This window comes from Stegodyphus dumicola, chromosome 3 (genome assembly GCF_044657685.1).
Source record: "Stegodyphus dumicola isolate Sdum_Otavi_A_Nest chromosome 3, ASM4465768v1".
Classification (NCBI taxonomy): domain Eukaryota; kingdom Metazoa; phylum Arthropoda; class Arachnida; order Araneae; family Eresidae; genus Stegodyphus; species Stegodyphus dumicola.
In genome coordinates, this window is record NC_140770.1 from 66,831,469 (window position 1) to 66,856,563 (window position 25,095).

Genomic DNA, 25,095 nt, shown 5'->3' on the forward strand with positions numbered 1-25,095 from the left:
GGACAGTTAACATTTAGTAATTAATGCAAATCATAGCTGGCATTATGACTTCATGGAAGTTAACAGACTACAAATTTGAATTATACTAAAAAAAGAGTGCATATAAATTCAATTCATGTAATCAAAATTTGCATTACAAAAGATAAACCTCAAACGGATCCTACAGGAAATCAGGTGAAATACTTAAAACATATAACTTAAATAAAAAAGTAAATTAATTGCACTGAAATGCATTAAAATTGAATGAACAGCAAAAGAACTGAGGTCTCTGTTATTTACAATTTACAAGTTTATTAAATGCAGAATATTTTGAGCCACTACGTTATAAACATAAGCTTTACTGTCAGTATTTACAGATTTGAGACATCTAATGCTTTTATTGACTATTTATAAAAAAGACAAGCTATTATATGTATTAGTTTCATTCATATGCTTCAAGCACAGCTATGTTTTAAAAATAAATTGTTAAGGTAAATTATTATAAACTTGTATTTCCCTACGTCTAAAACTAAGCAGACATAAAAGAAGTACATATAGCTGTCATAAAATAATTTCAAATTTGTGATATTACTAAAATATAATTGCAAAAAAATTTACATGCTAATGAAAGAAACTATAATGAATTTAAACTTAGGTTATCAGAAACTCCCAACTACTTACAAGTATTATATATCAGAACTACAAATTCACCAAAACTTATCTTATATTTTAACTCGAGTCATCAATAGAAACATCAAAAGTCTGTCGTCTCTGTACCGAAGTTGAAATTCGACGTGTAACAACAGTTAGAGGTTACGTATTCAAGTACACCTTTACGTTTTAGCTGATTTATTGATAAATATAATTAAAGGCGAAAAAATTCAGGCATACTGTAGATATTTTAATTCAAATCGAAAACTTGAGTTCATAAATTACATCCTTCAGGTAGTTTACCGTTTTCTAAATATATGGGAAAAAATTAGAGAAAACACTTCAACTTCAGCTGTAAAGCGGTCTGCTAGAATCTGCTGCTTCTGCGTGCTTACATTCATTGAACCTATGAATGTTTTATTATTATGTAACTGACTTTGAGGTTAAGATCTGGTGCTATAACTGAAATATAAAGTGTATTAAGCTGTGCTGCTGTAATGCAAGTAAATTCTTGAAGCGTTTTTGTTGATGCATAATACTCTGAAATACTTTCGAAATGAAATCATCATTTTGGTAATAGTTTTAAAAATTACACTTTATAAATTTATTTTCGTTTCAAGGAAAATTCATGAAATTTCGTTGTACTTTTTGCATTCACTGTGGAAAAGTTTTTAAACTTTTTTAGTAAATTTAAACATTGAACGTTGCTTTATTTGTTAAATTTTGTTTTAATTTAAATATGCATTTGAAATTTTCCGTCTCAATCTTCTGAATATTTTAGGAACGTGTGTATTCAGGTTACAGAAGTAGATGCTAAATATTTTATTAAATATCTCGTGATAAATCGCTGTATTTTTTAGGAGTATTATATTTTTCTACTTTTTTCCTTTTTTAAAACATTTTTCAGAAAATTGTATGTGATAAAAAAAAAATGTGTAATATAAGTGTTTGCTATTAATATGTATGGAGGAATTGTCGTTGACATTTGCGCATTTAAATTGATTTTAATTCCATCTTTACCAGAATTTCTTAAAGTGTGGGTCACGGGACCTGCAGCAAGGGGTCGCCAAAAATTTTAGCAGTTTTGATATTTCTTTAATTTATTAGAATAATTTTACAATTACCAAATATTTTTACATAATGTATCTGAAAATAGATAATGATAAGACAATGCATACAAAGAAAAAAAAAATGTTTCTAAGTATTCTTTTTGTAATATAAATGTTCATTTTCCTTCCTTTGAACTTGACGGTGTTATTTCATCTGTTACTTATTTAAAATTTTCACATTGTTCTATGTCTTAAAATTAGAAATTAGTGACCTAAAACTGCAATAGTATGTTAAGTAAAAATGAAAAAAATTGACAGTTTCACTCACGGGGGTGTCGGATCTGCGCAATGCTTATGGAGTGCCACAAAATTTTCGTAAGTTTTATGGGGTCCTGAGGTCGCAAAAAACTCTCGGTGATAAAAAGGGGTTGCGACTGAACAAAGCTTAAGAAGCCCTGATCTATACCAAAAGCAGATAAAACTTAATGGTGTAAATATATTATTTAATAATTTTTAACAGGAAGTCTGCTTGTAAAATGAAAATACTTATTGTCTCAATATCATATTATTTTTTATTAATAATCCTTAGTCATAATTTTTTTTGTTACTTGCATATTAATGCAACCACCTTGGCACAGTATGGTAATCTTTGACTGGTGAAAAAGTAAAAATTACTTAGAGTGCAAGTTGGCAATTTTCATGATAATTTTTTTTTAAACATTCTTAAATGATGGATGTTTATTGTAAGTATACAAGGAAAACATTTCGAAGTACAAATTTTAGGGTAAAAGTTTACAATAGGGTGCCCCTTGTTTTTTAGGCGATTCTTTTTTTACGCCAAGATCGGCACCAGGAAGATCCAATTTCAAGATGGCCGCTACACAAAACCAAAATAAGAAGTCAGAGAATTGCATAAACCTGGTATCCATGTACACATCAATCTATTTTCACTTAAAAAACAATCAGAGAATTGCACAAACTCAGCATTGTGCACTGCCTTGACTTTGATCATGTACACATCGAACTATTTTCATTTTTAAAAAATCAGGAAGCTAAAACCAAGTTAAAACTATCAGGGTAACCAGAAATAGGGTTTCATCACCAAAATTGAACCGAATTTCTCACCAATCGAAGAGGACCCAATTCTATACTAGAGGCAATTTGACTATTAATTAAGGATTATATAATAAATTTAAAAAATAAAACACGTAATTTTTTTTGCAAATCCTTGTCTAATTTAGTACTGCTCTTTTTTCCATATATACAGCAATTTGTTTCTGCTATAAAAAAATAGAGAATTGCACACCGAGTATCTACCAAACTTACCATTGATCCCTTTAGTGTTTGTGGCAAAATATTATATTCCAGCAAAACTTTTTTATCGCGGCTTCTTCCATTGCTGACAAATTCTGGAAGCACTGTTTTAAAATTAATTTGAAGACAAAAAATATGATGATTTGTCTATAAAAACCTTTGAAACTCGGAATACAGTAAAAAGAATACATATGAAAATGGGGACATTGCTTGTTTGAAAGATTGTTAAGAGCATGGTTGTCAGAGGAGTATAATAAAAAATAAAAAAAATGCCTACAAAAATGGTATTTGTTGTGTGACTGAAGGATTGTTATGAGTATGATTGCCAGCATTTGGCACATGCTAAAAATCTGGTAACTTCTAGTAAGGTGGTTGTAATAACACATAAGTATTTTTTTTTTAATATTTTGTAATATATCATAAAATGTGTGTAAGAAATATGCAATATACTTATATTTCAATTTTCCTTTATATGCAGAGTATAAAAATCATGAAGCCATCAGATTTAACTATTATTTTAAATGGTTTGGAGACAGTGACTCGAGCATTAATCAGAATCAATGAAACAGAAATCAATAAAGTATGGAGAAATTCAACTGTCAATACCCTTGCAAAATCAGTTGCTACCACAGTGGAAGAAACATTCAGTGATATCATAGTCTCTTCTGGAAAAGGAAATGTAAGTAATCAAGTTTTTATTTTTGTTAGGTTATTTGTTATAGAAAATACAGGGTTTAGAGTTATGTGGATATATTTACATTTTTTTCTCGAACTTGTTCTTCATATGTGTATAAAATAGGAATTTAAATTTGCCTTACTTATTTTAAATCTCTTATGATATGTATTTCAGAAAGATTATATGATTTATTACAGAGGTTCTCGACCTTTTTTTGCCCCATGCGTCCATTTCACCATTGCTACATCGTCCCCCCTCCCTCCTTTCCAAAAACCGAAAAATACATATGTATACTGCTCAAAAAAAAAAAAAAAAAAAAAAAAAAAGGACAGTTCTATATCTTCCGTTCTACTGGGCCAATTGACAAAATTCAAATTGCGTTCTTCATGTCTCGAAAGTGCGACTTAGGATTTATATTAGATTTATATATAGCACTATTCTAACATAGGTATTTTAACACAAAAATCGGACTTTTTCTGAAATAACATACCAATTTTTTTATATATTTCGATTCTACGACTCAAATTACGTCTAAATATGAAATTTTGTAAAATTTGGAGTGAAATTTACAGAGAAATTCACAAATTTATACTGGCGCCTTTTTTTTTTTCAGTTTGTGCCGAGAATAGTTCACTTGGCGAACTTCTTAATATATGGCAACCTAGTTTGCTTTCCTGTGAGAGGGAAAAAAAGTCACAATCGTTCCTTTTTTTTCAAATAATATTCTTTATATGTTATTTTTAATTATAACTGTTATTATTTAAAGTAATGTTTTCTTTTTCGAATTTTATTTTAATTGTTTAAGTTGCATGGTTGTTTTATGAATAACCGTTTTAAAAATTTCTGTTTACCTATTCAAACTGCATAAATAAAGGTGCATCGTTTATTTTTTTTTTCAAATAGTTTTTTTTATATATATATTTTGTCATAGTTATTATTTTAGATAATTTTTATACTTTTATTTTAATTGTTTGTGTTGCATTGTCTCTTCAGATAATTGTTTTAAAATTTTCTATTTATTCATTCGAACTGAGAATTTTAAATATATTTATTAATATAAATTTTCCAGGATTTTATTTTATTTAATTAAATTGCGTTTCTTTCAGAAGAACACTTTGTGTCCCAGACTGCGATGCATCTGAAAACTGAATATATTAAAAGAGAAAATACAGTAAAGCACAGTTAACACGTGTTTCAATGTTCCGTTTGGAAAAAATATATAAATGAGAAAAATGTATAACCGACATTTTAACTTAGAATGACTTGCATATATTGCTTTAAATAGCTGTAGAGACATTAGGTATTTTTTAGAAGCAGAGGAGATGAAAACTTAGCAACGCCTTCCCCGGAAATCAAATTTACGCACTGAGTGTGCTGACCACTATACCACGAAGGGTCGCTAAGAAGGCGGGAGACATACATTATATAGTTTTAACATCTTGCTCATTGCTTTGCACAATTTTATCATTCTATATTAAGTTTCTTAAAATGTTATTCATATTTTAGTTAAATATTTTATTTTTGAAATCACAAAAATCAAATATCATAAGATTGAAAAGTTTTAAATTAAAAAAAATTATATTCAAAAATTAATTTTTTTCTCCTTAATGGCTTGCTATTTTTCTTCGGGCATTCTGCAAGTATATTAACCCATTAACTTCCAAAACTACAAGGAATGTTTGTTTTCTTATGAAAAAAATAACAAATAGTAAATTAAGCATTTATAACATAAGTTTACATTGAAAATAAAAAAAAAATGCTCTTACCTGTGCAAAACACAAGTGTTACGTTCGTGCAACATCAGCAGAATAAGACTACGGACGTTTAGTGAGTAGGATTGTACTCTCGTGATGTTTATTTTGAGTGGAGCGCAGGATTACTTTTTAGCTGTATAACGTTTTATAAATCTACAAATCACTTTACTTGTAATTAATTTAATATTAAAATATACATTGTATTTCTTTTAGAAATACAGATTATTTCAATTGAAAGATTCAAGCATGAAAAGCTTGATTACGATCGTGATGTAAAGCTACATTACATACTTTGCATCTATAAACATTCTGGCTATGGTACTCTTTACAACAAAGTCTTTTGTTATCAACGAACTTTTCGATAAAATATGAGCTGATCTTTGGAATATGGTAACTGGTAGTTTGGCAACATTTTGGAGGTTATAAAGGTTACTACCTAGGACTTTGGTAATAATGTGAGAAGTACTCATTTTCGATTACGCATTATTTTATGTGAGGGAAATGAGAGATCATGAGATATGTCATGTGACATTAATGGACGAATTACAGTTCTTTAATCGGAAAAGGGGGGGAATTTGGAAAACTGTAGTACTATATTATTTTGTATTAAGCTTCATTGTGTGTTGTGTGAAATAGTGGAAGTGCACGTGCCACGTAATGAAGATTCTGAAGATTAGGTAAGTTAGTATTTTTAATCATTTGAGGATATTATTTTTATGCATTGTTCTAAATGTAAGGAGTAAATAAATTAATATGATATTATTGGAAAATTGTTATTAGCAATGATGGTACTTACGTATTATCGCATCTAGGTTGGCGCGATTTGTAAGTTTGAGTAAAAAAGTATGAATAGAAAGAAAATGTACATTTTATTAATTACAGATAATTTTTAATACAGTTTTTTATATTATTTTGTTTACCCTACTTAGGGCAACCTTATGGTAATTTATTAAAGCGAGGTGTGCATAGTTCGTAGATTCGTTCGTTGCCTACATTGTGCCATTCATAGATGTTTTTTTAAGTTAAAACATGTTGCTGTGTACATCGATTCTTGTCAAATATTTTTGGTTAGAAACTTTACGTTTTTGCTATCTAAATTTTTTGTTTTTGTTTCGGATTTTTAGCTTAAATCGTGTGTTCAAAACATAGTTTTTGCATGTTCGAAAACCGCGTTTTTGGAGACATTTTAGGCTTAAAGTTCGAAATATAGACAAGAATCCATGTACACAGCGACATATTTTAACTTAAAAAAACATCTACGAATGGCACAATGTAGGCAACGAACGAGTGTAATTCGGCTAGTAAATTGTTGGAAAAAGTGTTCAGTAAATAAAAAGAAAAGAAACATGTCTTTACTTCATGAAGACAAAATGGCGACGGAAAAAAAAATAGAGGGTTGATGTAGCAGAGTTGGCTGCCAAAAAATCGCCAAGTTACCATAATCCAAAGATCTACCGAAAAGAAACATGTCTTTACTTCATGAAGACAAAATGGCGACGAAAAAAATAGAGGGTTGCTGTAGCAGAGTTGGTCGCCAAATTTTTGCCAAAAAATCGCCAAGTTACCATAATTCAAAGATCAACCAGAATATGTACCATCTCCATGCAATAGTTTTTGAATGCTGAATTTACTAGGTCTTCCTGTTGCTGATCTATTTCAGGCTAATTTCTACATTCTCAATAGGAGTTTGCAAAAGGAATAATGCATTCTCGCGCCTGAAATCTAAAAGACACTTTATATTTCCAGTACTAAAAAGTGGTGATATTTAGTAAGTTTAGATACAGTCTTACCTCATATAATTTATCAGTATTGTCAATTTGACTATTGTCAAATGCAAATTCTGCTTCATATTCCTGTACTGCAAACATGTTATTGATTCTCGTACAACAGGAACAGAAATGTCCAATACATTTTTTCTTGAGGTAAAGAATGATATCCTGTAAGCAGTAATATTCCAAAAAATCTTCTCATATAGGCTTCAGATGCAATAAATTCTGGGCTGCCTTTTTTTTTTTTTTTTTTTTCCCTTGCTGAGTGTATATATTTGTCTGTTCAACGAGAAGAGAGTAAATGTCTAAACCAAGAAGAAAATCAAAAATCTGTGCACTAATTTTACCTTGTATTTTGTCTTTTATAATTTCCCTTCTATCTCTTTCTTCGTGTTCTTCCTGAGACATAACTAACAGTTCCTTTTTTATCCACTTCAAGATTTCAGTCTTCTGCTTTTCAAACCTTTTAGTATGACTATAACTGCTTTTAGAAGGCTGAAACTTACTTCTTACATGAATTTCAACTTCCCCAGCAGTATCATTTGGTAAAATATCCAATACATTTATTTCATTATTAAATCATTATTTAAAACATTGCCATTCCTTTCTTCTTCGCCACTAGCTTCTGCGATTTGTGGGGGAACAACAACAATATCAGTTTCATTCTGGTCATTATTGACATTATCATCATCTGTTTCTTCATCAAAATATCTTTGAAGGGCTGCTTCTAATGTAAGATACCTCGTTCTAGGCATTTTTAAACAACCAGAACATGAAACAGAACATCGAAAGGAATGAGTGAAAAAAGAGATTGACTACTCGTTTCCTGCTGACGTTGCGTCAGTGCAACACCTGTTTTCCCTTCCTTCCCAACACAAATATAAACATCTGACTGATGTAATGTTCGGATAAACGGTGACCTTGACTAAAAATAGATCACTCTTAAAGACGGCGATCCTTTCATTAAATATTTTGAGCAAAAATACCCAGTCGAAAATTTTGCTTAAAGTATGAGATTAAATATTATAAACAAAATAATTGTTGAAGACAAATATTTTTTTACAGAAATAATCTTCATAATATTCCCTACACAAAATCATCTGCTGGTATAAAATATCTTAGGTAGTTATATTTATATACGCATTTATTTTGACCGTTGCGTCAACGCAACACCAGCGGCTAATGGGTTAAAAAGCATCCAACTTTTCGAAACATCTTCGTATTTCTGACATTCATTTTAAATAAAGTAATAATTCATTTTAAATAATCGCCTTCCATTTCATAAAGGCCCACAAATGCCCAAGCGGCAAAGTTGCTGAACACTGGTAGTTCGCTGCAGGGTTCGAATCCCGGCGAACAGGCTGGTTGCATGGGCGTTTTCGGGATTTTTCTCATTGTAACGTGTATGCCAGCTGGTTTCCTGTAGAAAGTTCTTCATGATGGCATTCTTCCTTTTAGGCAGATAGCCCTGCTTTGCCGTAATTTAACCCTTTGCGCTCGAGGCGCTTTTCTGTGCACACTGTCCATTCTGAAGGTTCAGTCTCTTCTGTACAATCACTTTGGCTTCCAGATTCACTATCGATTATTCGGATTTTTCGTCTTCTTGCTCCTCTAACATCGTCACTATCTTTATCACTTTTGTCTTCGTTCTCATGGGCAAGCTGTCTATGTAGTGATGTAATTTCATTTCTTATTGCCGAAAAATTAAACTCGTCTTCGCTAGAAGTAACTTCGTCGTGTTCCATACTTATTGGGCTCAGTAACTTTGAAAGAAATACTGCGATCGGCAAGAAGGTTGAGTTTGAACTGATGTCGAAGACAGAGTCCTACCTGCGGTCGCAAGTATTTTTGAGATAAGACATTTAATCGCATAAGCATTGCAAAGACAACCTTTATTTGAGATAAGACATCCTTATAGCTATTCAGACACCTTGTAATATGATCTGCAAAAGGCCAAGTAGATCTCTCAAGGGATATTCCTTTGGTCAAACACAAATAGGCACATCGATTCGAATGGTGCCTCTCGGGCACCGCTCGAGTTATCGCATCACATGCAGTGGTGCCTGAGAGGCACCACTCGAGTGCAAAGGGTTAATAATCCAATTCAATTCATTTCATCAGTATTTGGTCAGAGCCTTTATCAGTCTTTAGTGGCTAAGGATTTAGAAGGCATGAGATGAAAGGAAAGACTAGTTTCATCAAAAGGGCAAGCGTCTTTAGATAATATCTATATACGTTTTAGAGACATTGGGATTTTTGGAAGCAGGAGACTTGAAAAAGAGCAATGCCCTCGCCGGGAATCAAACTACGACCTCTCGAATACGCGCCGAGCGTACAGACCACTACACTAAGAAGGCGGGAGAAATACCTTATATACTCCTCTCTTAAAGAGCTATTGGGAATTAGGGGACCCAGTCGCCAAATCCTGGTGGTGAAGAATCATCATTCACCACCTTTTAGTTCGGGTGCCACTGTAGAGACATTAGGTATTTTTGGGGGGGCAAGTAGAGGAAATGAAAACTGAGCAATGTCCTTGCTGGGAATCGAACCACGGACCTCTCGAATACGCACCGAGCATGCAGACCACTACACCACGAATGCAAGCTAAGGAGGTGGGAGCGGGAATTATCCAGTGATGTTTCCTGAATCTTCAAATAATTCGACTGAGAAATCATGGGATATTCCGTTTATGATACGATATGATGTTCTATGATGTAATTTAAATTTTTACAACTATATAATCGCAAACCAGTCTCTCTTTAATTTAATCTGCAATGATATGGTTTTTGCTTTCTGTTAACTCAATTGCTGCTATTTGCTGGTATGCACGTCCAAGTGTTTTCTCTTTGTGAAGTAGATTCCCCTTTAAATTTTTGCTTCCCCTACCCCCAATTTCCTTCATTACTTCTACATTTGTTTTCAGTGCTGACATAAGAAATTTAAGATTTTTCAATTGTTACACTTCCATAAATTTTATATTCCTGTCAATTTTTTTTAAGTATCAGTTGCATCAAATGCAAGTTTAAAGTAAAGTCCAAAGGATAATTATTTGAATCAAAAGATTTTTGTTAGATAAAAAAGAAATAAACCACTCCAACAGCACTTTTCCTGTACCATGGAGTGGCACAATTTTTATATCGGGTGCAAACAGTCTAAATCATATTTTTTAGAGTTTTTAAGCCTAATAATTTTATATTAAAGAATATTTTTTTATATAATCTACTACACGAGACAAAATTACTATTTAAAACATTGTTTCTAAAAGAATTAATGTAAAAATTTATATATATATATATTTAAAGCTGGGACATGACCCAAACTGTCAATGTCCTGTATGCTTAAAAACATTGTGAAAATAAACATGAAACGAACTTTCTCAGTTTTAGACAACTCAATTTAAATGGAATTAAAGCAAAGTAGCATACGATTACACGGCGAAGGTAAAAATTTACTCTTACAAAATTAATCCATATAATTCATATAATTACATTCATATAATTAATCCTTTTTAAAAAATTATTTGAAATTTAAGGTTAAAAATAGCTGTGGCAATTCACTGTAACAAAATCCAAAAACCACATTTGGTGTTATTACCGCTCAAAAAAAAGATGCCAAATTTCAAACTGCGAAAATATGTAAATTCGTGTATATCTTAGAAAATTTTGAATAAAAATCTCTAATTTTTTTCAGGTATGCTCAGAACTACACCTACTTTACGATGATGGTAAAAATTTTATAGGTTACAATTCAAAAATTTTTTTCAAAAAATTTATAAAAATGATTTAAAAGTAGAAATTTTAAAAATAAAACACCAAAAATGAGTGAATTTGTTTTGGAAACTTAAATTTTGAAATGTGAAAGGAAAAATCAAAAACGTTTAATAAAAAAAGAGATATTAATAAATATATGCCAAATTCAATTAACATTGAGGAGTTAATTTTTTAAAAACTACGATTTTGTGTCAAAATACCTATGTTAGAATAGCGCTATATATAAATCTAATATATATCCTAAGTTGCGCTTTCGAGACATGAAGAATGCAGTTTGAATTTTGTCAATCGGTCCAGTAAAACGGGAAATATAGAACTGTCGCTTTTTTTTTTTTTTTTTTTTGCAATGTACATTTATTTAGATTTAGCTTATTTTCTGGCATGCTTTATAAATTACACAACAAAAAGTGGGGAAAATGTTGATAAACAGCAAAATTTGAATAAGAGTAGTTTTTTGTATTCATAAAGTAAAACTAAATAATTAACAGCCAAATAAAAGAGTGACTGCATCCTTCCCCTTAAACTGTGAAAGTCTCTCCTTGGGTGATTCCCTCTGGTTGAATTCCCTTGATTTAATATATCTTGAATATTTATTTAGAGACTTGTGGTCCCAACTTCAGAAATTAATCAAAAAAAGTATGCTTTCAGACTTTGTCATTTTTGGTCATTAAATGTTTTTAATAAAAATTTGTAAATTTAACAAATGTTTTTCACAGCCAAATGATTCAAATAAAGATATTTATGTTATGTACGTAATTAAAATGTTCTTTTATGCATCATATTTGTGTTATGTAACCATTAATTAAAACTATAATTTGAATGACTGTCAGCAAAGATGAAAGATAATCGTGCAAATCAGTTTTTAAATATAAATGTCTAATACATACTTTTTACATTAACAACATTGAATATATGAGTATGCATTTTAAATTCTCTTTCATATGTATGCTAAGATTAAGAATTTTTCATTTAAATTCAACTTGTATGCCTCTAACACTGATATTTACACTTATGCGTTTTCATCGGGAAAAGTGCTTTTTATACCATATAATTTAAAAAATTCTCTCGGGATCAGTTTTGCAGGTGTTCTTTAAAATAACCTTCAGTGGGATAAGTAATGATTTAAGTATTTGAAATTTTGTTTGTAGACAATAGACATAATGTTTATTTTTTTCATAAAAAGGACTTGCATGACCAAAATTATTAAGAGTCTTAAACCTAAGTTATTTCATTGATTTTATAAACTCCACCATCAGTCTGCAGCAGTTTCATGAGAAGATATTTAATCATGCATTTTTTAAAATTAGTTTAAATACTATGCGAAAAGAAGGTTAAGAATATTCATTTATGTTCTATGTTTTCAAACCATTTTCAGAATGTTTGTAGCCAGCTAAATAGCTATGCCTTTAATACTAAATAATTGATATTGTAAGAAATTAAATATCTGTATTCTTGTTTCTAGCTAATTTTATGTAAAACTATTCCTCATCTTTTTATTTCTTTATTTATGTCTTTGTTAAAAATGTTGAAAGGAAAATTTGCTTTATCTAAATCAAATCACTGGATAAATATGTTTAGTTAGACTTTATTTCAACTTTATTTTAAAAATTTACATTTTTCCAAAAAAAAAGAACTTTTATCTAAATCCTCAAATTAGCAACTGATTTAAATTACATAGTATTATATAGTAGTTAAGTTATATAGTATTTTGTAGAGTATAATTTTTATATAGTATTTTAGTTTTGTGAATGTGTTTCCATTATTAGCACATTGTAGTTAAAGGGCTTTTATGCACAATTTATCCCATTAATGTCTTAAATTTTGTCTATGTTGAGAGAATTCCACTGGACAAATATTACATTTTAGGTGTACAAATCAAAATTCAGCTGTAACCTCTCAATATTATGTTTAGGCTGTCATATAAATTATTGACTAAAAGTATTTTCTACCTTCTTCCAGCAAGCCTTCATGGTGTAACAGTAGCACATTCGGCGTGTATTCGAGAGATCCAGGTTTGAGCCCCAGTGAGGCTATTGCACATGATCTACATCTTCTGCTTCAAAATAACCCAATGATCCTACAATGGAGCCCGATTAAAAGTTGGTGGTCATAAATTCACCACCACCAGGATTTGGCACCTGGGTCTCCTAATCCCCAATCGCCCTTTAAAAGTGGGAATATATAAGGTATTTTCTCCCTCATTCCAGCACCCCTTTATAGCACACTCTGCACATATTCAAGAGGTCCAGGTTCGAGTCCTAGCAAGGGCATTGCACATTTTCCATGTCTCCTGCTTCAAAATAACTTAATGACTCTACAGACTGTAGTTTAAACTACTTCTGGAACAAACAGACCACAAACTAAGAAACACACAGACGACATGAAAACTTTAGTTTATGTCAGCACTTGTGAGTGCTTAAATATAGAATTACAAAAGAAAAATAAGTCTAGCCTTTATAGCAATTAATGGGATGTGCAATTTAGATAGCTACAATACAGGTAGTTTTAATTTAATTATTTAACAATTTAAGTATTTTTAATCAAAGCTACAGTATCCATGGGCCAGACAATATAAATGTAAGCCAAATTATTTTTCCAAAATAAACTTATGTCCATCAACTGCCTCAATCAAGCAGTGGTTATTCTGGATATGCAACAACCGGTTAAACATTCAAAAGTCTATCTATTACCAAGCCATACATGTAAGATGCTTCCTTCCAGTTTATACTCTGCCACTTACACAGTTGATTTGGCTAAATCTCTGGACAAAGTGAGTCATAGAAAAATCTTTTAAGTACATTTTTAATCCTAGTTTAACTCAAATAAATTGTTCCAAATTTGTGATAAAATTATGACACAGTTAATTAAAAGAACTATATTCCTTTGAGTAGAGGCTTCATAGTTTAAAAAAAAAAATTAACTGCTGAAATATTTACTTGTTTTTCTAATTTATAAAACAGTTATTTTTGCATTATATTTTTCAGTTGCATTAAGAAGTGGTCAGCCTATGTATGTCATTGTTAAAATTCTTAGCTGATCACAAACAAACTGCTTTTATAGAAAATATCCTCTATTAGCAAATTCTAGTTCACAAATTAATTGTTGATGTATTTCTAGCTTGTTGCTTTATCTTTTCTATTTAAATATAGGATACTTGCATGCTGTCGCAACCACCCTGGTGCAATTTGGCGATTTTTTATGGGTGAAAACATAAATGTTACTTAGCATGTGCAAGTTGGTGGTTTTCGTGCCTTCCTTTTTAGAAAGATTTCCAAACTATCGATATTTATAAGTTTGGTAAACAAAATCTACTTAAGAAATGAAAACATACTTTAGCAATTTAAAATACAAATTTAATTATTAAATAAGGACTATATCATACATTAAAAAAAACAGTTACATTCTTTTTTGAATCTTTCTGCATTTTTTCCCCCATTATTCTCTTGAAGTACACGGCGATCTGTCTTCACTCTTCACTTAAGAAAGCATCAGAGAACTGCCGAGACTCATCTTTGTGCAACCTTTGGCAACAGCGGTTATCTAGAAAACACATTTATTAAATAATTTATATTATTTTCCCTTTGGAAAATTTTCAGCAAACTTATATTACTGCCGAAATTTTACCGTAGTTTCTTCCGTTGCTGGCGAATTCCACAAGCTCAGATTATAAAACTAAGGCAAAAAATTATCATGATTTCTGTATAGAAACTGTTGGAACTTGGAATACAACAAAATAGAACGCATATGAAAATAACATTGGTACTTGACTGAAACAACTGTTATGAGCATGGTTGCTAGAAAAATGGTTATGAGCATGGTTGCTAGAAAAATGGTTATTATGAGCATGGTTGCCAGAGTTTGGCACTTTCTGTAAATTTGGCTACTTCTACTAAGATGGTAGCGATAGTATGAAAGTACCAAATATATATTTAAGGGGACCATCATTATCATTGCTGTAAATAATTTTTTTAATGAGCTCAAATAAAACTTTATTTGACAGAAACTACACATAAAACAGAACACTAAATGACACGTTGTGAGAACATCGTATAAACAAAGAGTAACTGTTGCCATTCCATGTCGTATAATTTTGATACTGCTTGCCTCAGATCTGCTAGGGCATGGTAAATCACTGCTTTGGGAATAATCTTCTATTAATTTTCTTACATTTATTTTATATGGGTTCAGGAGCTGCAGTATCCAAATCTTCATTCTGTTAAGCAAAAGAATTTGAAAGTTGCTGGTTCTCATCTAACCTGTATCCTGGGCATGTATTTCCTTTGTTGAAACATTGGTTTCAGGACCATTTGGAAGTTTAACATAAGCATAATCTGAGTTAGCCTCAATCAGCTATTCTTCCTGCACAATAAGCTCATATTTAATAGTTTGTTAATTAATAGCAAATTAATTAATATGGTTTATCCAACTCGTCATTAATACATGTGTAAACCATATAGGTAAAGAGTGCCTGTTGTAGGCTCCTCTAGTATGGATGAGCATACATTCGTGTAGTGTGGCATTTATTGTTCTTCATAAGCAGAGCTTAAACTGTGCCAGAGCCCACCGGAACCTGGCTTTGATACTTCTCAGTTTATGAGATAAATCATAATTCTAGCTGGAACTTACCAGAATGCTAAACAAAAGGGCTGCAGTACTTCTTTTATGTAAGAGAAGCAGAGTTTCAGCAGACAAATTTTATTTTAAAAATAAATATGCCTCTAAAATTGATTATATCATTCTAATTTATGCCTTTTTTTCTCTTCAAAACAAACATTTTGATGGCAAAACTTTTAAGGAAAGAAAAGCCCCATCCACATGTCAAAGTGTGGTCACGTGTCAAAGTTCCAGGTAGTGCAATAAATTTATGAAAGCGGGTAAAATATTTTGTTTCCAAAAAGTATTAACAGTGATTACCTTGGTCTTCCATATTCAGTGATAGTGTCCTCTCATTGCAGAGCTCCTACAGACTTGAACTAGGTAATGAAATTTGGGGGGCAAAAATTGTCACTTATGCAGACCTTACATTTGTTCGCATGTTATCATTGGATTGGATTCAGGTGAAATTTTTTTGTCCAGTCACATTCTGCTTGACAGCTAGAATTATATTGGCAGGGCAGCTAGAATTGTCTTGGCAGAGTCAGAAAGCGCTTGACTCTTCTCTGTTTTCAAAGCTACAATTCTGTATTAAAATTTCTTTCCATACTCTCATATTGTGTCTAGCCTTCTCTATTTTCATCAGTGACGCTTTAATAGTTTTACTTTTTTCTACTGGTGTGTTGGAAAAGAAGTACACCACCAATTAAAATTGTGTATTGTACTATATATTTAGGGTCTAAATTCAGTTGGGGTACTGACTGAGCTAATTTCTTAGTTTTTGTTTGAAATTTAAGTCCAGTCGGAGCATCAAATGAGGCGAAATCTGATATTTCTTTTATTTAGCTATTTATAATTAATTTAATAATTTATATCTTTATATTTATGAGCCCAGAGGGCTAATAATTTCGTTTTAGCATATTGCAATGAAAACTTTAAATGTTGGTTCACTTTTCAAACTGTTGCTATCAAATATTACAAGCCTGTATTATATATAAAGAAATTAAATAATGAAGAATCTGCATAAATGTATGTATGTTTCTTGCATTGTGATAAAACAATGGTACCTAGAGCCATCCAGTTTTTAATAACGTACGTTTCCACATCAATATGGGCTTCTGGAAGCCAGAATTTGAAATTGTTTTATTAGCTATTTCATATTTTGTAAAACTTTAACAAATTTTTGATTAATCAACTCAATGATTTCAAACTAGCAATGGCAACACAGTATGGGGGAAAAAACATTTTTATCTCCTGCGCGTGAGACTGTGTATCAGAAATTTTAAAGATATGTTCATTTTTAAATTCTTTTGCGATATTGCTGCTGAACTGAATTTTATGGTTTAGGTGTGAAGAACATGATATTTAATAAGTAAATGTATCAGGTTCAATGTTTCTTCTAACCTTCTTCGGAAACATACAATGACCTGACTAGAACAGAGAGCTTACTAAAGCTATGTTCACTAATTGTAGTAAGTAGACAGGATACAGACGAAGGGTATACAAAACCCTTTATTTTTTTTCTTTATATACAATGACTTCCGTACTTCGGAATACAATGACCCTCCACTCGGGGTCTAACTTAAAAGATATCAAAATAAAACTAAACTCTAATTTAACTTTAGAATAAGATTGGCCTTATAATAACAGAAAGCGTATGTAGCACAGAGACTGTGAACACTACAATACGTTTAATTTATCAAGAGGATTAAAACCTCTGGCCTGGAAGGCAAAGTAGCAACTGCGTAACTTCTAAGGTAAGCGGCCTGCTTCGAACTCACGGCTTCCTCTCTTCTGCTTGGCAAAAAAGGCCACACTTAAATACTTGGCGTTCGCCAGACAACTTTGCATAAACTCCTTCACGCTTATAATTCTGGCCGGAAGTAGAAAATAAGAAGTGATAGTAAAGATTTAAAATAAAATAAACGTTAGTAAAACTTAAGATCCTTACATACTTCCCGCCAGAGTTAATTAGTTTGAAACTGAGGTCTAAAACGACCTTGTTGAAAACTTTTAGCTCTAGAAACTAACGCGAGGCCAAACTTTTACAAACATAACTTAGCTAGAAACTAGAAAATTTTAAAAGAAAGAAATTTGTTACAATAGCAGCTCCCGGAATATACAACAATCTTTTTTCTTTTTCATCTGTACTGCATCAAAACAGGAGCTTTATTCAATTCTGGTTCCTTCCAGAGATCTGGAAGGAAAACTAGTTTAATGAAATGTTACAGAATGACATTGTAAATAACATATAGAATATACTTTTCTTAACATTCTTATTTCATTCATGACTATTTTAATTATCTCTCCCCGTGCTCTCTGACATGTGTTGTAAAAACACCAAACACGAATGTGTTTCTGTCTATGTGTTCAACACTTCCTCCTACAATCAAAACACTAACGTGTTAAAATTCAACATACGAGACCTCTTAACACACCCTAATTTCAACTCTAGACCCTGAGGTACTATTCTGAAAGTGGCTAACTCTAAAGTGTAGCGTCAGAGAGCCTAACTACATCATTCAACCTTTAACACATATTCAGCATGATTTAATCTTTACAGTCACACGAATAACAAAATTTTTTAACATTACTTTCACTTTTACCATATCACGGTATTTCTAAACATTCAAAATAACAGTTCACATGTATACAAGAACATATGAAGATGCCGTTAATTTTACACATTTGAAAACATACATTAGTAGTACATTGTTAACTTCTATTCTTTTCAAAGCAAGTGCCAATTCTTTCTACATTGAAATAATACTACATTTCAAAAAGTCTTTCAGACTAAAACTTCTTTCTTGTTAGAATGTTTTAAATAAAATTTATACAATTTAAGTCTTTATACAACGCTATTATACATCAACTTTAGTTTTACGCGCGAGTAATTGAAAAACATAATAAGAAAATCGGTCACAACTCATTTCTCGCCCTTTTGGCGATAAAGGTAGACCTCGCATGAGGTAAAACTTCTTCAAATCTGCCACTTGCAGTAAGAATGAAAGATTAACTTAAGTTTGTAAAGTAACACAAAATTTTACTTATCTTTGTAATATTCAGACATCCTTTTCTGGGCCCAGTCTTTAAAGGTGCTGCAGACCGTTGCTTGGTTGATCCTCCTTCTTGTACGGGCTCGCCCTTCAGTGCTTTCCTCTGGAAGCTTCCGTTTTTCACCACTACGGCCACCCTTGAACATCTTCCTTCTGTCCTCTGCTTGTGGTCTTGGCCGCTTGAAGGCAGCTGGTCTTGGTGGAACCGGGAAACTTCTGTCGTGATCCTGCTTGGACCTCGTTGTTGGCCGTTCAAATTTTTCTTGTACTTTTTCCTCCGCCGCTGATGGCCCTTCCGCAGTTCGGCGACTTTTGCTGCGGAGAGTTCTGTCGGATGAGTCAATCTTCCGTTTCACAGCCGGGTTATAGTTGCCGTCCTTTCTCCCGGTCTTTTCCACATACGTCGTCCTTCTCCCTTCTTCATTCTGGGGGTGTTCGTGAACTCTGTTTTTTGGACGGTGGAACGACTTCTTTTTCTTTGTACCTTCAATTTTTCCGCGGGGCAATTTTCTTTTCACTTGCTTCTGTCTCTCATTGGCTTGCCCTTGTACTTGTCGTTTTCCCACCTCTGGAACTTGTACCTGCGGTGTCTGCCGTACCGGATCCTGCAAAAGATCTGAAAAGATTTGCATTTTATTACGGTCATAGAATGGTTTTATCTGGTCAATGTTTGCGGAACAGGTTTCGCCATTTCTTGCCTTTAATACTACAACAGCGTGAGTTATTTTTTCTATAACATATGGTCCTTCAAAGCGTGGGAAAAATTTGGCAGTTTTATCTTCTGGTGCTGAAGAAAGTGAATGCTTAATTTTTAGTACTTCATCCCCTACTTTATAAGTTACTCCCCGTCGTTTCAAATCATAATAGAGCTTCTGTTTTCTTTGTGCTACTTCCGTATTCTTCTTTGCTTCCTTAATTAGTTTTTCTATATCACCCATTTTAAATTCTGGGGCTCTTTGTTGCACATAAAATAATTTATCTAACGGTGTCATAATCTTTCTGCCTAGAAATAACTCAGCAGGAGTTTTGCCCGTTGTATCATGTTTTGCGGTCCTAAGGGCGAAAGCAAATTCATTGACATAGTTATCCCAGCTTTTATGAAAATTTTTAACATAACTACGGATAATTTTCACTATATTTCTGTTGACCCGTTCCGCTATATTTGATTGCGGCCGATACGGGACCATTTTTAAATGACGTATGCCCAGTTTTTGGCACATGTCTTCAAATATATTACTTACAAATTGAGGACCATTATCCGATATAACTTTTAGGGGCGCCCCGTATTTTAAAATATATTTATTTAAAATAGAATCGGTAACTAATTTCGCGGAGGCTCGTTTTAAGGGAACAATTTCGGTCCATTTACTAAAATGATCAACTATAACAAGGAGATAGCGACTTTTGTTTAACTGACTTTTTGGGAAAGGGCCCAATAAATCGATGCCGATTATTTCATTTGGAAATTCGGATTTAATACTATTTAGAAACCCGGCCGGGCGGAAATTAATATAATTAACGGCTTGACATGTTGGGCAGGACTGGACATACGCCCTTGTTAACTTTTGCAGTTCAGGAAAGTAGACTGCCTCGCGTACGCGTTGAGTAGTTTTTCGAATACCAGCATGAGAAGCTAAAGGGCTGTCATGGAGCTCTTGCAGGATATTTAATCTAAGACTAGCTGGGATAACAGGTCGAAATTCGTTGTTGGAATTCGTAGTTTTTGTATAAAATAATAGACCATCTATTAGTTCGTAATGGGCCGCCCTATTTCTTATCGCCACAATATCTTGGTGGCTAAAATTTTCAGGATCCTTCAAATACTCATAAATACTTCCAAACTCAGGATCCTTACCCAGTTCGGTTATTACAGTTTCTCGGGAATTTATTGTACACGCTGTCAGCATTGCAACTTTTACGGTATTACCCTGTTCGTCTAATTTAATTCGTGACAGGGCATCTGCTACGATATTTTCCTTTCCGGGGGTATGCTTGATTACCAGATTATATTCTTGCAGCTTGAGTGCCCATCTTATTAACCTTGGGGATAAATTTTTTCCAGAGTACAATCTAGTTACCGCCGCATGATCAGAATATACTGTTATCGGCGCCTTTCCAAAATAGACTCGGAACTTTTGCACTGCTAACAGAACTGCAAGTGCCTCTCTCTCGGTCGCGGAATAGTTTCTTTGTGTTTGATTTAAAGTTCGGCTAAAAAATGCTACTGGCTGCTGATTTTGCGAAAGTACCGCTCCTACCGCATAATCCGAAGCATCCGCTGAAATTTCTAAATTTTCATCCTTTTCAGGAAATTTCAACACAGGGGCTTGCGTTAATGCTTGTTTTAATTTTTCGAAAGCACTATTGGCTTCGGCCGTCCACGAGAATCTTGCCTTTTTCCTTTTTAATTTTAACAATGGCTCAGCGATAGCCGCAAAATCTTTTATAAAGGACCTATAATATGAACAAAGTCCTAGAAAAGAAGAGAGCTTCTTTGCCGTGTTTGGAGTGGGATACTTTTGTACCGCGATTATTTTTGATTCATCTGTCTCGATCCCTTTTTGCGATATTTTGTAACCTAAATATTTTAATTCAGGGGCTGCAAATTTGCATTTTTCGACATTAACTTTTAGACCGGCCTCATTTAATAAAGAAAACACCTGTCTTAAATCCTGTACATGTTGGTCTAGATTATCACTAGTAATAATGATATCGTCTAAATAGATAAATGTGGACTTTCCGAGAACAGGTCTTAACACAATGTCCATGCATCGCTGAAATGTTGCTGGGGCGCCTGAAAGGCCAAACGGCATTCGCAAAAATGCATAAGTGCCAGACTTGGTTATAAAAGCAGTCTTAGGCACGTCCTCAGGCCTGATCCCTATTTGAAAATAACCATTCGTTAAGTCTAAAGTTGTCATAAATTTGGTTGATTTTATGTTCCTTAAAATTTCTTCTATAATCGGTAACGGATATACCGGATATTTCGTTATGGAATTTAATTTACGGTAATCAATAGCGAATCTCCACCTTTTTGGATGCTCCAAAGGATAATCATTATTTTTCTTACATAAAACCACCGGACTAGCATAACTACTTGAGATAGGCGTTACGATCTTTTTACGTAGCATATCGGTAATATGCCATTCTATAATTTTTTCCTTATTCTTATCATACCGGTATGGTTTTTGACGAACCGGCAATGCATCTCCGGTGTCAATACTATGGTTAGTAACCTGGGTAAATCCTGGAATATCACTAAATAAGGAAGCAAATTCACTTACCACTTGTCGGATTCTATCTTGCTCGTCATTAGGCAGGTGGTCGAGATTTACCCTTGGCGGTTCAACCTTTTCTACACGCACTGGCTTCATCGTCAGCTTAAGAGACGCTTCATTAAAATCCAGTGTAGCTTGTGCGTCTGAAAGAAAGTCTATTCCTAGTATTAAGTGTGCTTGCAAATTCTTTACTATAAAAAACATCACCTTTACTTGTTCGTCCTTGATACGGATGTACAAAGGTACTTTACCTACGCACTTACATTGTTCTCCTTGCGCCGCTAATACTGTTGTATTATCCGCATTATATATGCGGTATTTGCGAAAATACTTTCTAAAAAAGACTTCTGCCACACAGGAACACTGCGCGCCGGTATCCAGGAGTGCGGTGGCCGGGATATTATTTACCAAGACTTCAATCTTCGGAAGAGTTAAATTTTTCACCATTACTGTATTTAACTTGTAGGAAGAGGGGTTTTCGTGGCCTTCGGATTTCCGCACCCTCTCGTCAGCAGAAATCCGTTTTAGTTTAAATTATTTTTTCTTTCGGTGCTTTCCTTCTTTCTCCACTGGCCTTGAGACTTTTTTCCTGGGTTGCTATTGAACTGTCGACGTTCGCCGGCTGTTTTTGAATGCTCGGGTTTCCTTGCCCACTGATTTGCTTTTTCTCCGTAGCCATGTGCTTGAGTTTGCTGTAGTCTTGGCGTACCAAATTGGTTTCGCTGTTGATATTGGCGTCTTCTTTCGACGTCCGCCGTTCTTCTACTTTCAAACTGGATTGCTAGCTCAAATAATTTTTCCAGTGTAGTCGGATTTCTCAATTCAATAAAGTCTTGCACTTGGGGTAGTAACCTCGGCAAAATCACTTGAATTATTTCAGGATCCGGACGGTTTCCATACAAGAGCTTGAAAACGTGAATTTTTCTTAAAATAAACCTGGAGAGGTTTTCCATTCTTTGTTGATATATACTGAAAAGTTCTGTTTCTAATTTCGCACGATCCCTTACAACAGGGAAGGCTTTTAGTAGGGCAGTCTTGAAATTTTCGTAGGTATAGGTGGGACTTCCTGCTTGACCCAAGAGACTTCTGCCGATACATTTGAACCAGTTAAGCGCTTGGCCCCTCAAAGCGCTGGTAGCTAAGGTAACTTTTTGAAACTCGTGCACGGGGTAGAGCATGAAGTGGTCATCCAATTTTTCCAAAAAACTGGTTACCTGTGAGTTTCCATTAAACGTTGCTTCTGGTTTTATCGAAGCGCGCATGGTCTGGACAATATACCCAAATCCTTCCAGGGCGGCAGCTGGCATTTCTGGATTCTGAGCTGTTTCTGCAGGCAGCACAGGTTCTTCTTGAAACTCGGCCATGGTTATTCTTCGTCGGGCGCCACTATCAGGTTCAATGTTTCTTCTAACCTTCTTCGGAAACATACAATGACCTGACTAGAACAGAGAGCTTACTAAAGCTATGTTCACTAATTGTAGTAAGTAGACAGGATACAGACGAAGGGTATACAAAACCCTTTATTTTTTTTCTTTATATACAATGACTTCCGTACTTCGGAATACAATGACCCTCCACTCGGGGTCTAACTTAAAAGATATCAAAATAAAACTAAACTCTAATTTAACTTTAGAATAAGATTGGCCTTATAATAACAGAAAGCGTATGTAGCACAGAGACTGTGAACACTACAATACGTTTAATTTATCAAGAGGATTAAAACCTCTGGCCTGGAAGGCAAAGTAGCAACTGCGTAACTTCTAAGGTAAGCGGCCTGCTTCGAACTCACGGCTTCCTCTCTTCTGCTTGGCAAAAAAGGCCACACTTAAATACTTGGCGTTCGCCAGACAACTTTGCATAAACTCCTTCACGCTTATAATTCTGGCCGGAAGTAGAAAATAAGAAGTGATAGTAAAGATTTAAAATAAAATAAACGTTAGTAAAACTTAAGATCCTTACAAATGTAACCCACAAAACGTTAAAAAAATAAAAATGCCCCTCTGCGCATTATGTAAAATCTGAAAGCGTTCAGATTTTTTTTTAAATTTCAGTCTAATTATTTTAATTATTAGTTATTTTATTTATTTTTCCCCCTTCTTCCTGATGGCCGATTTGATTTTCCTGATGATTTCTATAGGGCTCCGGCACATTTGTTTATAAGAGTGACTGGATTGAATGTAAAGTGGGTTGTAGAACTCCTTCCCGAAGTTCAATAACCATTTTTAAGTTTATTGCCAAGTGGATGTTTTTCTCCACATGATTCCATTATAACTCTGTACTTGCTATTTCCTTAAGGATTATGTGCATTTGTGCAACTTGTTGCCATCCAAGTGAAATTAAGCAAAATTTTTAATTCATGAGATGCAAATAAAGGTCCTCTATCAGAATGTATGTAGGCTTGCATCCCCAAAATTGAGAAAATATTCTGCTGATCGTCAATAAGAGTAGCAGATGACATATTAGAAGCAGAGTATTGCAAAGGGTAATGTCAAGAACTCGTCCACTATAGTAATAAGGAATCAGTTTCTGGAAATTGTAGGCAAAGGACCTTTAAAATCTAGATTTAGTCATTCAAAAGGGGCCATTGCTTTAATTCAGTGTCCTTCAGATCTGCAGAAGCAAGGTTTTATTTCACTGCAACATAAACATGAATTCACAGTTCTTCTAATTTCTTCTAGTGAAAAGAAAAATTTTTAGATGTTATCCAATGATACATTTGAGTTATTCTGCGTGACAAAAACATCATGTAGGGAATTTAGATCTATTTGAAGTTTTATAGCTGCATTTATTCTTGATAAAGTGTTATTTACAGGGCAGTATATAATATCAAATTTGAAACAAACGAATTCTAACTGCCAATGCATAATCTCACTTTTAATTTTACTGCAGTGCCACTGACCACTCATCTTTGATCTGTAAAACTTCGAAGTGCTTGTCAATTAAACAGTGTCTCCAGTTTTATGAAGAATCAATAGAGGAGTGTTTTCATTCTGAAGAGTTTAGTGTTCTAGAGAAGAAAAGCTAAAGGACACCCAGCTTGGCTCAGGGATGCATCAACTGCAAATTCAGAAGCGTCAGTTAACTCTGAATGATATATCATCCTCATTTGCAGTTAAAGAAGCTTTGGCTGTATCTTTCTTAAGGAAATTGAAGGCTGTCTCAATGACCTTCCTAAGGGTAAAAGATTCTTTAATTAAAAGAGAGTG

At 33.3% G+C, this 25,095-nt stretch overlaps 2 protein-coding genes across 5 annotated transcripts in view; one reads left to right on the forward strand and one right to left on the reverse strand.

Annotated features, from left to right (window-relative positions):
• The window catches only part of LOC118191962 (E3 ubiquitin-protein ligase synoviolin A-like), an 89,597-nt gene extending 88,781 nt beyond the window's left edge, over nt 1-816 (reverse strand). Inside the window, exon 1 of the mRNA XM_035362829.2 lies at nt 661-816. The gene's annotated coding sequence lies outside the window, so the exon portion shown is untranslated. The remainder of the gene's footprint in view (nt 1-660) is intronic.
• A 187-nt stretch (nt 817-1,003) lies between these two features.
• The window catches only part of Coq8 (ubiquinone biosynthesis protein COQ8, mitochondrial), a 138,245-nt gene continuing 114,153 nt past the window's right edge, over nt 1,004-25,095 (forward strand). For all 4 annotated transcript variants that reach the window (XR_015040219.1, XM_085812963.1, XM_085812962.1 and 1 more), the window contains exons 1-2: nt 1,004-1,203; nt 3,472-3,672. Coding sequence is in view for 3 of the 4 variants with exons in the window: in XM_085812963.1 (XP_085669089.1) it covers nt 1,159-1,203; nt 3,472-3,672 (246 nt within the window). In the remaining variant the exon portion in view is untranslated. The remainder of the gene's footprint in view (nt 1,204-3,471; nt 3,673-25,095) is intronic.